Source organism: Protopterus annectens, chromosome 12.part0 (genome assembly GCF_019279795.1).
Source record: "Protopterus annectens isolate FY-2018-M chromosome 12.part0, PAN1.0, whole genome shotgun sequence".
Classification (NCBI taxonomy): Eukaryota; Metazoa; Chordata; order Ceratodontiformes; family Protopteridae; genus Protopterus; species Protopterus annectens.
This window is the reverse complement of record NC_056746.1, coordinates 972,506,029-972,522,076: the sequence shown is the minus strand read 5'-3', so window position 1 is coordinate 972,522,076 and position 16,048 is coordinate 972,506,029. Positions and strand designations below refer to the sequence as shown.

Sequence of the window (16,048 nt, the reverse complement as noted above, 5' to 3'; positions counted from 1 at the left end):
CAAAATTAAGGCTGAAAATTGGTGCATACTTTTAAAAATAGGTACATCACGAATCACGCAAGGTGGGTAAGGTAACTCAAGCTCGTAAGGTAACTCAAGCTCGATAATAAGTACATACCTCCAAAAAAGTACTGCTTAGAGGTCTGATCCCATTGTCACCACTGTGTAAAACAGGAAAAACATTTGTAGCTTATTAGTGCGCTAATTTCAGTTCTATACCATTTCCCTTTAAAGTGAAACGTGATTTTTGGAGTCTAAGTACACAAGCTTTTAAAATTATTATTTTTTAATAACTGCCACTGTTACGTCATTGTTGCGGGTGTACGGCAAGTTCCAACGATAAGGAAGGCTGAGAAGTGTAACTGCCCCGTTCAGTTAGTAACTTAACTGTGTGTGGGGGGCATAACTTCATTGCTAGAATTAAGTTGTTCATTATTTCTCAATGTTGTAACTACTTAGTGGCACAAAAGTATTACGCGAACAAGCTAATACTAACTTAAAGCTGCAAAAAAACACCTTCTTATTTCACCACTGTTGGACTTTACGTCCTTCAGGACGTTTTTCAACAGGTCGGAATAACGAATATGGCGGCAAGAAGGCGTTGCCGGCTCAATAGACCAAGCTCTTATTGGCTGCTTTTTGTCTGTGCTTGCGTTGCGTCAAACAATAGTCTAGCGATCAGTTGGGTATTCAACGTACAGTGGTACAGTACAATGGCAGCTTTATTACATTACAGTATTTTTATGCCCGGGCGTTTGCTGAAGTATGCCCCATTGGGGTTTTTAGTAGTATCGCTGGTGGGGTCTGTAACTAAAGAACTAGTTACTCTACCTCCATTCTATTTCACCTCTAAACGCAACTTTTTAAACATGTAAGTAAATGAATGAAGTTATGTGGGTACTGTCATTGAGCATGTTTATTTATTTGCTGTCACTTCATTTTTATTTCTTTTACGTATAAACCAACTATAAGAGTGGTTTCCTTGTGGGGAAACATGTTTCATGAATTGTATAGTGTTGGTTGATTTTCAGAAGGTTAGACTGTAGCACTGTCAGTGTCACTATCACTCTCCATTTGCTTCTAGTGAGAACTTGAGTCAGTTTGAACTTTGCACTAGTGACTTATACAGTGGCTCAGTAAGAAAGTGATTGTGCTACATTTGACAGCAGTGTATAGTGTGTTGATTTTCATGCCTGTATCTCTTGTGACAGACGTGAGTACAGCCTGTTTTCAGAACATTGTACACTTCTGTAACAATTCGTTATCTCTGGATGCTAATTAAAAGAGTATAGCTTGGTGAGCTTGTCTCAGGTTAGTGGTGCTGCGGTAGCGTTGTCGCGTTTGATTCTCAACTAGAGTGTCTTCTGTGTGGAGGCATGCCTTCATTGAAGGTTGTGCGTCAGGGCTGGTAACTCGGCACGTAAAAATGCACTACCAAACATTAGCGGACCGGAGTTCCGCTGTGGCGACCCCTAACCGGATAAGCCGAAAGACACAACAACATTATAGGTTCATAGGTAGGCACTAGGCTCTCTGCCCGAGGGCATTTATAAGCCTAGCTAGAGTGTGTGGCTTTCTTCGCCCCATTGATTAATTGACTGATCCTCTGTCAAGCAGAGCCAATGAAGTGATCCCAGGGGTGTATTTTCTGTTACCCATCCACTCGTCAAGGTTCTTCTTGAAGAGTGTTAGTGAGGGGCTCTGCCTGATGTGATTTAGAATTTTGTTCCAAAGCATGGGGAGTCTCTGTGACAGGAATCTATCCTTCCAGCATGTTCTATTTATTGTGGCGCTACAGCACGTGGCTCGCAGTGACTTGGATTTCTTTAGGTGGAGCATGTCTATCAATTCTGAGTTGGGCATGGCTTTGTAAGTCAGGCAGAGATCACCTCTGAGTAAGCGATACGCCACTGAGTACAGCCAGAGTTTTTTCAGTCGGGCTGCATAGGACATATGTTTGAGGCCAGAAATCCTCTTGGTGAGGTACTTTTGTGGTCTTTCCAGCTGTTGGAAGTGTCTTGTGAGGTTCATCCCAAATGGGGCATTGTACTCTATGATGGGTCTAAATGAGTGACAAGTAGAGGGGCACTATAATCTCTTTATTTCTAGATGCGAACCCTAGTAATTAGATGGGCCACATAGGATTTCCTAGCTACTTTGGCAATATGATTGTCAAAGGAGAGATTACTATCTACCTGGGTCCCCAGATCTCTTATTACCTCTTCTGTATTAAGGGGGCTGCCACCTATGTGGTAATTCAAGGGTGTTTTGTTTTCCCCAAATGGGATGACTGTGCATTTTTTGGCATTTTGCTTGAGGCCATGACTTCGACACCAGGTGTCCATCTCAGTAAGGCCCTTTTGGATGATGTCCATGTCAGCCAGAGAGTCAATTATGGCTCCCAGTTTGCAGTCAGAGACGAACTTGGTTAGCCATAGGCCTCCTGTGTTTGCTTGTACTTCTGAGAAGTATATGCCGAACAGTAGGGGTCCCAGGACCGAGCCTTGCGGGACACCACTTGTGACTGGTTTAGAGTCGGACCTAGAGCCTGCTGTTCTTACCATGCAAGTTCCGTCTGTAAGCCAGTTGGCAACCCATCTTGTGACATAGGGGTTTATGTTCAGGCTGGTGAGTTTTTCTGTAATACCCGAGTGGTGAATGGTGTCGAAAGCCTTGGTGAGGTCAAGGTAGGCTGTGTGAACCACCTTTCCCTCATCTATGGCCTTGGTGACTGTCTCGAAGAAGTCAACCAGGTTTAGTAGGCATGATCTGCCCTTAAAGCCGAACTGGGTTGGGTCAAGTATTTGGAGGTTCCCAATGTCTTTGTTAAAGTTTCATGATGATGTACTCCATAGCCTTGCAGACCAGGCTAGTCAGGCTTATGAGGCGGTAGTTACCAGGGTCAGTTGTGACCCCTCCTTTGTGGAGAGGAATAACCATTGCTGTGCGCCATTCTATGGGCATGTAGCCTTTGGAAAGGCTGAGGTTGAACAGCGTGTTCAGGTGGGGGGTTAGTTCGTTCTGTAGTTTGTGCAAGACGCAGCCTGGGAACACCATCTGGTCCCATTGATACTGTGTTTTTGGCTTTTGAAAAGGCTATTTTCACCTGTGCGTCTGTGATTTCTGGGACACTACACTTTTCCGGTATTGTTGTGGGCCCTTTTGGAGGTGAGAGGGGAGTGAAGTTTGCACTGAATCTATCCGCCAGGAGGTTGGTGATATCAGAAGGTTCAGTATATTTTGTGCTATTTTGCACTAGTTAAGTGCATATCTGCGAGTTGCCACTTAGATTCTTAACAAAGCTAAAGAAGGCTTTGTGGTTATCTTTTGAATCCTTGGTATTTTTCTTTCAAAGTTGGCCTTGGATGATTTCATGAGAGACCTTAGTTTCTTACTGATACTGATCAGGGATGTCTTTCCTTCTTGGGATTCTGAACTAGTTTCCTCCTCCTATTGTATAGCCTGTTTATTGCAGAAGTCCACCAAACTGGTTTCCTTCTCTTAAAGGAGTGAGTCTTGATTTTGCTAGGGATGGCACGATTCATGCATCCTTGTAGGTGCTCATAGAGTGCATTTGTAAAGGTTTCTGCATCTTGGGCAGCGTTATCCTTTAGCGTGGGGACTGTGAAACGTACCACCTCTGTCTTAAGTAAGGCGAAGTTTGCTTTAGAAAAGCTTTTTACTGTGGTTTCCTTAGTTGGGGGTGGTGGTGGGGTGTGGACATCCAGAGTGATTAGTTTATGGTCTGATCTAACCAGTGACGGGTTGACCTCCGGTGTGGAACACCTGTCGCCCATGTTGGTGATGACCAGGTCCAATATGTTTTCACCTCTGGTAGGGGAGTTTACCAGCTGATCTAGGGCATTTGAGTTGATGAATTCCAGGAAGTGCTGGGCCTGGGAATTTGTACTCGAGTAGTTTTCCCATTGAATGGTAGGGTAATTGAAATTGCCCAATATCAGCGTGTTCGGTAGGACCTTCATGTTTTCCAATGTCTCCAGAAAGGTGGAGTGGTCCTGGGTCATGGAGGGTGATCTGTAGCAGGCCACAATTTGCATTGCAGATTTGTCCTATGTTAGTTGCACATGGATGATCTCAGAGGTATCATGCTACGCCACTAACCTGGAGGTGCATGTCTCCTCGATGAATATGGATACACCACCTCCTTTTGTGTTTCGGTCTATGTTCTATGGCCGAAACGTGTGGTATGAGTTGTAGCCCGGTAATGCTGGGGTGCTGTCTGCAGTCTTGAACCAGGTTTCAGTTACTGCACAGATGTCGACGTTCTCCATACTGAGGAGTGCTTCGAGCTCGTGCATTTTGAGATTTAAACTCCTGATATTGAGTAGCATAACCCTCAGTTTTTTGTTAATTGTGCTGTTTACGGAGGTTGGTTTGACTTTTGAGCCTTTCCTAAAAAAGGCACTATGGGGGCAGAAAGAGCCTTGGCCAGTATTCATAAGCCTAGGGATGACAGGTGCAAGCCATCTCTTGCGAAGCAACTCGGCTTGTCGAGCATGTCGGCCCAGGCTGAGACACTGGATCCCCTTTGAATGACACCAGAAGTTTAGCCAATTGTTGAAATTGATAATTTTTTTCTTTATACTGAGGTATCATTCTTGTTGAGGGCAGGATGCTACTCAGGGTCACGGTCATACCAGCCTGGGCTGCATAATCAGAGAGCTCTTCCATATCTCTTTTCATGTAGTCCAGGGAGGTACGTCTCAGGTCATTCACACCAACATGAACAATGACAGTCATATTTGTACTTGTTCTGGAGTGACCGGAGTGCTTGTGTTATGTGGCGGATTCGGCCTCCCGACAGACAGCTAACAGTAATCTTCTGCTTGTCCAGCCTAGTGAGTGGGACATCAGTGTGCCTGACTAGCAATAGGTGACTCTATAGTGTGTTAGGTATGTTATTTCGCCTTAAGGGCTGTGATTGTGCGGCGCACTGATTTTGTGTTTTTTGTGTTGTCTGGTTTGTGATGAAGTGTAGGTTGTTTGGAGGTCTCTGATGCTTTTGCAGGTTTTTATTTAGAGCCTCTTTGTGTATTTATGTGTATTTTTTGCCAGTGCTGTTTTAGTAGGTCTGTGTGCGGCTGGAGGTGTGGTGCAAGTGTTAACCTTCTCTTCTTGACTGTCTGTTCCAGTCTTGGGTGGAGACAGCTTAGCTTCCAGTTTGGCTGTATAATTGCATCTCTCGCATATGTTAGTGTTTTGGGGTAGGAGGTGAGGGTTGTCTGTGTACATGAGGCCGTTGTAACATTGCCTCAGGTTACCCAGATTCACCAGCTGGACTGGAGAGTGCACCTGAAGTTGCCCTTTGGTCATGCCTGAATAGTAGGGTGAGCTGCTTAGTCACTTGGTTGGTGAGGGATGAATAAAGAGCCTTGCCCTGCTGGGCAATCAGTGTCAGGGTATATTAGTGCTTGCTATTAGGTCTGAGCAAGCTGCTTAGTCACGTGTCAGGGTATATTAGTGCTTGCTATTGGGTCTGAGCAAGTGCTAGGCTGTATTTCAAATTATTAATTTGGATCATCAGAAAAACCTTAGTACAATCTTAACACTCTTAGTCCCACCTTTTTAATTTTCTGTATAAACTGGGCAGTAATAACCAGCCAGTGACCTATTTGCTCATTAAATTTATGTTATTTGAAGAATACAAATTTCATAACTTTTAGCAAGTGGTTCCTATAATTTTATTTTAGATGACGTGGTCTGACAGAAGTAATTATTGGCTGTCACAGGAACCTTTATAGCATATGACATAAAGGTAGTACTTTAAGTAGGTGCACATGTTCAGATACATCCATGATCTGTTACATTGTCATCAACTGTGTACAGTTCAGTATTCTTTGCAAACATCACTTTGTTTCAGTACAGCATTTTTGATCAAAACACACCCCGGGATACATGAAGCTTGCGCCAGGCGCAGGTGGTATAATGCCAAATATGGCCGCCGAGCGATTGAGGTACGATCCAATTTCATGTCCACTACCAGTGTACGCCAGATCTGCGCAGCCCTCTGCTCAGGTATGCTAATCACCCCATGCGCAGTACTGCACCATGCAAATGAAGGTACGTAGCGATTCATTAAGTGGTGCAGGCGTCGCGTAAGCCCACAGAAATGTAAACAAAAAAATGGTTTACATTTTTCCAAACAGAACATCGGAGCTATGAAAGCAGACCAGACTCATGTATTACAAAGTTAACATATGCCAATGGCTAAATATACAGCCAATGGCATAAGAAAAGATACACAACACCTAAAAAAACAACATTTAATGTCATGTCCACAGTAACGCAAAGTACAACCGCAGGGCATGTGTGCGCAAACGGGAACACAAGGAAAATATATGCAAATGTCATAAAATGGCAATGTAATACAAATCATGATTTCACCATAATACTCAATGGTATGCATGGTACACCACAACCAAGCTGCAAGGGTTGCTAAGAGTCTGTGACAGTGTTCGGCGCGGTAACTATGAATTAGTAGTCAGTGCTATGCAAATGAGGCAAGTAATAGTGAATCGCAAATGTCCCGCCAGACTAAGGATGTACCATACGGCACAGCGCTACAACACCAAGGAGTGATTTGGAGGTATACATGACAGCAGTGGGGTGTGCCACTGTAGCTGTAAGCACATTGGAGCAATGCAAATCCGGCCTGCCCATTGCTAAGCAAAGCCACAGGATAGGGGTGGGGATGTAGGTATAACATCGTTTAGCTGAGAGCACATATGGTGCTCGAAAGTGCATGTGTACGTGGATGAAAACGTGCCCGAAACCCGGTAAGCGGACGCACGCGCCACGCACTATAGCTCAAACAGGAAGGTTAGGGGAAGAAAATAAGGAAATGTTGCAGTAGGATAATTGGAGTACAACTGAGCAATTAACACCTATTAATTCACAGTGGGCAAACGACGGCAGCTAACAAGTCTGTGCTCGCAGCAACCTGCAGAACAGGATAGGGGAGGTGTTGGATTGCAAAGAAAAGAGAACTGTCATAGCAGAGCAAAGCAAACCTGCAGTAGATCGGCCATAGAACACATTTCGCAAGATAAGTAAGGTTTTGGAAAGTACAAATGAAAGCAGGCTGCTGGATGCATGCCAGAAAATGGGAGGGGAAATGTTAAGAAATGTTAAGGGAAGGGCAAGAGGTAATCCATGGCAGCTAAATGTAATTCAACACCAAAGGCACCACAATAGCAGTACCTGTGGTAAAACACATAAGATACCCTGTAGCTCCGATTGTACATACACACCCTATGACATCATCAGTGTTCACAGCACAATAGTATAAAGTGTGAAGGCACCTCACACACACCTGTGTATTCCCAAACACTGCACCATCGGTGTAAACAGACGGGGAACTTTTACAATGTACATGTTGGGAGCTGCCATAGCTGTGATTCATCACCATGTGTTCGAGACTGAAGGTGTTGTGGAGGATGATGCTGACAACCACCGCAGGCCCCGGAGGAGGAGAAGAGTGTTCTGACCAAGGGTAACCTACCCGGGGCTACATGATCTGGAGATAGTAGAGCATTACAGGGTGGACAGGGACATCTTACAGCAAATACTTGAGCTGTGCCGGCCACGCCTGAGATTCAGAAACAACAGTGGGGAACCCATCCCAGTGGACACGAAGGTATGTGTAAGCTTGCGAATACTAGCCACAGGTACCTTTCAAAGGCCAACTGGAGATATAATGGGGATCTCACAGGCATCAGCATCCAGGGTACTACACCTGTTCCTGGATGCCATGTTACCACACGCCAATGAGCATATATACTTCCCCTGAACACAGGAGGAGTTGGCCAGCAATATGCGTCTCTTCCACCATGTGGCACACTACCCGGAAGTACTGGGTGCGATAGACTGCACGCACATACATATCAAGTCACCACCCGGTGAGCATGGTAGGCGCTGCATAAACCGCAAGGGATACCACTCCATCAACTGCCAGGTCGTGTGCAGTGCCCAGGGCATTATCATGGATGTGTGTACTGGCAGCCCTGGAAACTACCATGACTCCCACATCTGGCGTGCCTCACAGCTGTATCACGTATTTGTCAGGGGGGACATCTCATATGGCCACCTTGTGGGGGATGCTGGCTATGCACTGGAGCTGTGGATGATGACTCCCATCAGAAATGCACACACACCAATGCAAGAACGCCATAATGAGGCACACGCACAAACCAGAATCATCATAGAGCATGTGTTTGGGATGCTGAAATCACGGTTCCGTTGCGTGGACATATCTGGTGGAACCTTGCAGTACTCTCCAGGCACGTGTGCCCACATCTTCATAGTATGTGCCATGCTACATAATATGATCCTGCGGAAACAGCTGCAGCAGGCACATAATGGTGAAGGCCCTCACAGCCCACCGCAATTGCCAAGGCCATCACAGGCACAGAGGGATTCAGACCACGAATACCCTTTGCCAGCCCCAGTAGGCAGACGGAGGTCTGCCCAATATGCCCACGCCTTGGCAAAGAGGGAACATATAGCACATACACTGACAGTGTAGGCCCCTACGGACTGACACACCTCTCCACCTGCACACACAGTAACCTGGATGGCACACGCACACGACCACCTGTAAATTGTAATGTATAGGTGGCCTACTGTGTGAATTCTACATAGGCAGCCCTCAACCATTGCACACACAACAGCTATTGGAACAAGGAATGTCAACACCTGAACAGTACATGCACCTAACATCATATGTTCATATGTTGATACTGTATGTATAGGTTCCTAGGTACATCGGTAGGTACATGCCCAATTGTCAGAGGCCATTTATCAACCGAGGCAAACAGTGTCTGCTGTCACCACCACATCGATTAACCAACTGTCCCTTAGTGGAGCAGAGCCAATTGCGGGATCCATGTGTGTAATCACTGTTTCCCACACCCTCTGCATGGATTCCCTGGTGTGTTAATGAGGAGCTCCATATAATGTAATCAGGGATGTAGTGGCAAAGCATGGGCAGGTATCTGTCACCCTAGCATGCTCCACCTATGGTTGTGAGAAGATGTAGCAATTATAGTGTGTGGCTCACTGTGACATATGCTGTTGCACATCCATTAAACCTCACTTGGACATACCATTAATAGGTCTCATCCATATGTAAACTAACTGAGTTACAAATTTGATTGCAGTATGGAGTAACAGCCGTAGTACAGTCCACATACAAAACACCATAACACGTGTACAAATCCCAGATGCCCAAGTGGTAAATGCACTGACTGTCGTGCATGTTCCTGGTTCCACGTCCTGCAAGGGACGTAATCCCGAAGGCACGAATAATGGATGTTGGATGCAGTTCATCAGATCAGGTTTAGCACATGTTAGCAGGATTATGGTTGGCAAGTGCTGGTAAGCGTTATTTAAGCATGACTATACGGATATGCGCAAAACAGGGCTAAGCTTTGCTAAATATCGTGCAGATCATGGTCAACGATGTCCAGAACAGGTGAAACTAGCATTATTCACCCCTGTACTAATAGTGCCTGCTCTGAAGGATAAAACGACCACTGCCAGGAGTAGAACACGCAATCATGTACACAATCACCTAACACTAAGCTACCCGAGATGTACCAACGGCAGGTGTGTATTGTGACAGGTTAAAACACAAACGTGCGGAGTCCAGGAAACAGTATACACCGCCGTGATATATGTTGATATATACGGATTCACCTATATCTGTAAATATATAGATAAGTCAACGACATGTACACAACCATGGAGGTACGAATAAATAGGATACTGCCAACTATCGAATGTGTCACATACTGACACACGTAATCACGAGGCTTAAAGACTGAAAGACCACAGTACCAGAACACTAGAAATGCGTGTTATATTATCACAATGTTAAGGGACATTTAGTTATCGCTGCCGGTGCTGTGGTCCAGGTAGATACTGTGTTCAACTGTGTTTGTGATTGCTGTAGTCTGTGTATGTGTGTGTTGAGGGTGCCGTGTGCATTTCCATGGGACTGTAATGTGTGTGTGTGTGTGTGTGTGTTTGCATCGTTTGTCTGTTAGTGCTAACTCGGAGGTAGATCATTACGGTAGGTGTGGTCATAGCTGGCCGTAGGCATACGGTTACCACCTGCCCCACTTTGAGGGACAGCCTCTCCCTGGCAGTTGTGTCGGGCAAATGTCTGAGATTGCAGGACATAATTATGTCCCATGTATTATGTAATAGTTGCATTAGTTATTCCTGTATCTAAAATACATAAATGTTGCATGAAACATAAGTAGCTAAAGTGCTACAAGAATAAGTATATATTTAGGATAAAAGTATGTTCTATCCTGTGTACTGACCGTGGATATGTGTCGGCCTGTAAACACTGATGTGTGTCCTGCAAATGTCCCACTATGGCCATTTGAAAAGGTGGCAACCCATGCCAAAGAGGTTCATTCACCAACACAACTGCAATGAGTGCAAATATCTGTGACAGAAATACACGAGACAGCTGTCATTTAGTAACATTCCCTTACATATCAATGTATTTCCAGCGGTATCGAAGTATCAGCCTCACCTGCATGCTATATAGGAACCAATTAACAATGGCTCAATGTATAAGCCCGTAACGACCATAGTTTCAGTCTACTAAATGATAGGTCTTCAATTAGAGAAGGAGCCCACACACATATATGAAATATGTAGAAATGCAGTCCCCACAAACCTGTATATGCTATGTACGCCCACCTACATCTCTCCCACACCCGAAACAATTGCAATACAGACTGTAATAACATCACAAACATCCACTCACTCAATTACATCTGCAGAAGCGTTAACATACCTTGTGAGAGACGCATTTGTAATGGCGCCATGTGAAATCGTAGCTGTTGTATAATGGAACAGACGGCGATGTTACAAGTTTTGTTTGCAATAGTCCCTTATCAGACGGTTGAGATGACAGGTACACTCACATGTGGAACCACATACTCTAGCTGTCACACACAATCCACGGGGGAGATGAATTCAAAATATCCATGTCTCTCCAAATAGCAGTTGCAGTTCCTCACAACAAAACACATACAGGCCATCTCCCCAAAGGTAGGGCAAAAGGGCAACGCCTAAGTGGAGAATTCAGTTATACCCCACTGTTGCCACGTAATTGGTGAATGGAGTAGCTGCACAGCTGATGTGCATGTAATAATTTATTCAGCAACACCAATTGGCGGCAGGATACCACATTACATGTATCAACGTATATAAGGATGCCTTGCCATACATTCAAACCGTATGCTCATACCATAGAACTGTTTAAACAGTAAAGGTGTAAGAGAGATATTTACGAAGACTCTGAACGCTAACAAGGTATGTAGAACACTCAGTATGTTAGTGTATGTAGAGCCTGTTTTGTATTAATTAAAGTGTACGCAATGCATAAAGTGGGAAAAGGTATTATGTAGTGGTGTCTTGTTGAGCATAGTAATGCTTGTAGAAATTGTGTGTCCTGCTGTGGGCCACAAGGTAAACATCTCATACACCACAAGGGATGCTACATGAGGGCTTTAAACACAACAATTCCACACCCCCCGCCGTCAGTGGTAAGGTTTGTCCAACAAGTACGTGCCATAGCAGGGGATAGTATATGTTGATTTACTGTCACAGTAGGCATGTGTATGGGCATATAACGAGAATAACATGCCTAAGGTGGTCCTGCTGTGCAAGTATGCTTTGCAGTATGGGATAATGTTTAAAATATGTGTAATGTACAGTATTGTAGGTAGATATGCCAGATATTTTACACAGCATAACTGTTATATCATGCAAACAAAAGGTATCGTCTATTGGCATGTACAATACACAATAACAGGATACATATGGCTTGTAGTCATGAGACACTTCGCATGATAGCTAATTGAAATGAAAGAGCTACTTAATTATCCATGCACAAAGGACATGTAATAGCTTCACAGGTTCATAGTGAGGTACTATGCTGTCTGGCCAAGTCCATGTGTAAGCCCAACTACAGTGTTTTCACCAGTGGCACCTCCCTAGGGTAGTGTCCTGTCTGTGAACAGCAGAGTCATGTGTTACCTGCACCTGTGTACAGTACAGCCACTGCAGTGATCCCTGGCGTACATGTGTGTCTCCCATCCACCCATCGAGGTATCTCATGAAGAGTGCTAGTGAGTGTCCCTGCTTGATGTACATAGGAATCATGTTCCAAAGCATGGTGAGTTTCTGGTTCAGGAATGTATCCCTCAAGCACGTCCCACTCATCGTTGCTTTTGTGCATATATCCATGAGCATGTTGCTCTCAGTGGCTTTTGCTTATGTTGCTTATGTAGAGTATATCCATAAATATTCTTGTGGACATGGGCCCTGTATGTTCAGCAGAGGTCACCCCTGAGTATGCAGTATGCAAATGTGTACAGTCGTGGTGTCCGTAGTTGTGCCGCATACGTCATCCTTGTCAATAATTCTCATGGTGTGTTAATGTTGTGGTGTGTAAAGCCATTGCTGTTCTGTAAGTTACACCCCAAAAGGGGTGTTGTACCCTTGAACGTGTGTCATACGTCAGGGAGTATAGAGGTACAATGAGTGCCTTTGTTCCAGCTACAAACCCATTACAGGTAAGGATGACCACGTAGAAGGATATCCACGCCACATTGGCAATATGGTTATCAAAGGAGTGGGTGCTATATACGTGTGTACTAAGATCCCGTATAATGTCACATGTATGTAGGGGACTACCACCTATGTGATAGTCAGTGGGTGATTGGTGTAATCCAAAGGAGATGTCTATGCACCTTGTGTCATGCAGCTTGAGGCCATGTTATCGACATCAGGTATCCGTCACAGTGACACCCTTATGGAGGGTGTCTGTATCAGCTGGTGGATCAATCATGGTTCCTTGTTTGCAGTCGTCTGGAAACCTATTCAGGGAAAGTCCATCTGTGCTAGCCTGTACCTCAGTGAAGCATATACCGAACATGAGGGGCCCTATGACCGAGGACTCTGGTACGCCAAATGTAACTGAATTACAGTAGGTTCTACGGTATGCTACCCTCATTGTGTGGGTCCTGTCCGTAAGCCACTTTGCATAACATCCCGAGACGTAGGGGTCGATGTGCAGGTGGATGTGTATGATGTCAATACCAGAATGGAGAATGGTGCTGAAAGCCAATGAGAGGACAATGTAGGCTGTGTGGACCCCCTTACCGTCATCAACTACCCTGGTAACTGTATCAAAGGAGTCCACCAGGTGTAGGAGCCATGGTCTGGCCCTAACAAATCCAACCTGGGTGGCAACAAAGGTCTGGAGGCCCCAATGTCTCTGTGAATGACTTCCATGATGATGTGCCCCATAGCCTTGCAAAACAGTCCAGTCAGGCGTATAGGGCAATAGTCCCTCTGGTTCATTGTGGCGCCACCTGTGTGGAGTTTGATAACTGTTGCTGTGCGCCATTCAGGGGCCACAATGTCTGATACAAGGCTATTAGTGAATCTGGTGGCCAAGTGGGGAGCCATGTCATTCTGAGGTTTGTGTAAATCGCAGCCTGGGTTGTTGGATGGTCACATGGAGTCTGTGTTCCAGGCCTTAGAGAGTGCAGGTTGGAACTGCATAGTTGTTACCGCAGGGACTCTGCATTGTTCCTGTATGGATTTTGGCCCTGTAGGGAGTAAGAGGGTGTAAAGTTAGCATTGAACCTATCTGCCAGGATGTTGCCAATATCAGTCAGTTCTGTAATGTTCCTGCCTAACCTTCATATGTCAGAGCAGATGTGGGTATTGCCATCGAGTACTGACATACCTCCATAATGCTTTGTGGTAGTCCTTGGAATGTGTCGCAGTAATGTTTACGTGGCTAGCTTTGGAGGATGTGATAAGGGATCCCGGATTCCTGCTGAGGCTGACCAGTGAGCTACCCCACCCATGGGATTGTACTCCACTTTGCAACAGCCTCCACCTTTTGTTGTACATTATGTCCATGGAACTGGACCCCCAGAGTGGCGTCCATTATCTGGTGGGTACCATCATGGCTCTGTTTGGGATAGCATGATCCATGCAGTCGTGTAAGTGCTAATGAAGTGCACTGGTGTATGTTTCAGCGTTTGTAAGTACATTGTCCATCTGCATGGGTGTCATGACGTTTACTACCACTGTCATAAGACGTCTGAAGTAGGCGTTGTAGAAATGTTGTACTGTGTATTCCGTGAAGGGTGTGGTGCCGGGATGTGGATAACAAGGGTGATTAGCATATGTTCAGAAACTACCAACGAGGGGATAACCCCAGGTGTGGAACACCAGTCACATGTTGGTAATGTCCATGTCTAGGATATTGTTGGTCTTGGTGGTGGTGTGTATGGGTTGATCCAGCCGAGTGGAGGTTATGAATCCCAGAAAGCGTTGGCCTAATGTGTCGGTACATGAGTAGGTATCCCAGTTAAGTGTAGGGTAGTGTCAGTCTCACATCAGTAGTACCTGTCTGAACCCTACTGTCCAGTACACCAAGAAATGAGGGTCGGTAACCGTGGGGTATGTTGTAGAATCCGTAGCAAGTTACAATGTGTATAGCAGTTCTGGCCACAGTTAGTTGCACATGGATCACCTCTGATGCATTGTGCTAAGTAACCAGCCTGGAGGTGTGTACATCCTTGTGAAATATGGACACACCTCCGCCATGGGTGTTCCGGTCCTGGTTACATGACTGAAAGGTGTGGTCTGGTTACATGACTGAAAGGTGTGGTCTGCGTATAACTGGTTACATGACTGAAAGGTGTGGTCTGCGTATAACCTATCAGTGCAGGTGTGCTCTCCAGAGCATAGAGGCAGGTCCCAGTCACTGCAGAGATATTGAAGTGGTCCATTATAAGGAGTGCCTCGCCTGAGTGCGTTAGAGATGAAGATGTCAAGCATTGAGTAACATTACCCCAGGTTTTATTTGCCTGTTCCTGTTCTGGTGGTGAATGTTATTGGAAACTGTCCAAGACAGGCAGTATAGGAGCAGCAAGAGCCTTACATGTTATCTGTAATGCCATGGATGACAGGTGCAGGTCATCTGTGCCAAAGCATCGTGTTTTGTTGACCATGTCATTCAAAGCAGACAGATACTGGATGCCTGTGGAATGACAGCAGAAGCATAGGCAACTGTTGAAGTGAAAAATTCAGTCGTTGTACAGTGGTATCAGTCTGGGTGAATGCAGAATTCTTCTCAGGGCTTGGGCGATACATTCTGGGCTACAAGACCGGAGAGCTATTGCATGTCCCTGTACATGTAGTCCAGGAAGTTACATCTCAGGGCAGACACACAAACATGGAGATTGACAGTCAAATTGTACCTGGTGAGGTGTGGCATGGGTGCATAGGTTATGTTGCGGATCCTGTTACCCGACAGCCAGATGTAAGCGACTATCGCCTTGTGTAGCCTGCTGAGTGGGACATCAGTGTGACCGCCTACAGAGTCACCTATGACTGGTGTGGTGGGTATGTTATAACACCCTATTGACTGTAGTTGATAGGCACACATGAGTCTGTGGGCTATAAGTAATTGGTGTTTTGTTTGGTGATGGGGGCTGCTTCTGTTGCCTACACAGAGAGTATGGATGCTTCTGTTGCCTACACAGAGAGTATGGAGAGGTTCTGCAAATGTCATAGTCATACTATGTGTGGCCTGTGGTGGTGGAGATCTAGTGAGACTGTGATGAGTGGGGTGTGTTGCAAATAGCGTCCCCACATGAATGTCAGGTTCAGTATGGGTTGGTGAGAGCATTACCCCCAGCATGGCTACATATGTGCATCTCCCACAAGCTGTAGTGTCATATGTTGGGAGGTGAGCATTGACTGTGTACATGAGACAATTGCTCTATTGCCTCATGTTTGCCATATTCATCATATAGACAGGCAATAACACTGGTAAATGACACTTGGACATGCCTGTATATTCAACCATATCTCACAAGATCTGTGAGGTACGTGTGTACAACAGCTGTTGTACTGTAAGCAAGCTGGAAATGTAAGGACAGACAGTGTACTTGTAAGAAATTAGTTGGAATGGGTG

The 16,048-nt window shown here is 45.3% G+C and overlaps 1 protein-coding gene across 1 annotated transcript in view; it reads left to right on the top strand.

The window, feature by feature from the left end:
* The first annotated feature begins 569 nt into the window (after window positions 1-569).
* FITM2 (fat storage inducing transmembrane protein 2) overlaps window positions 570-16,048 on the top strand; it is a 106,479-nt gene continuing 91,000 nt past the window's right edge. Inside the window, exon 1 of the mRNA XM_044089995.1 lies at window positions 570-871. Coding sequence (XP_043945930.1) covers window positions 585-871 — 287 coding nt within the window. The 5' untranslated portion in view covers window positions 570-584. The remainder of the gene's footprint in view (window positions 872-16,048) is intronic.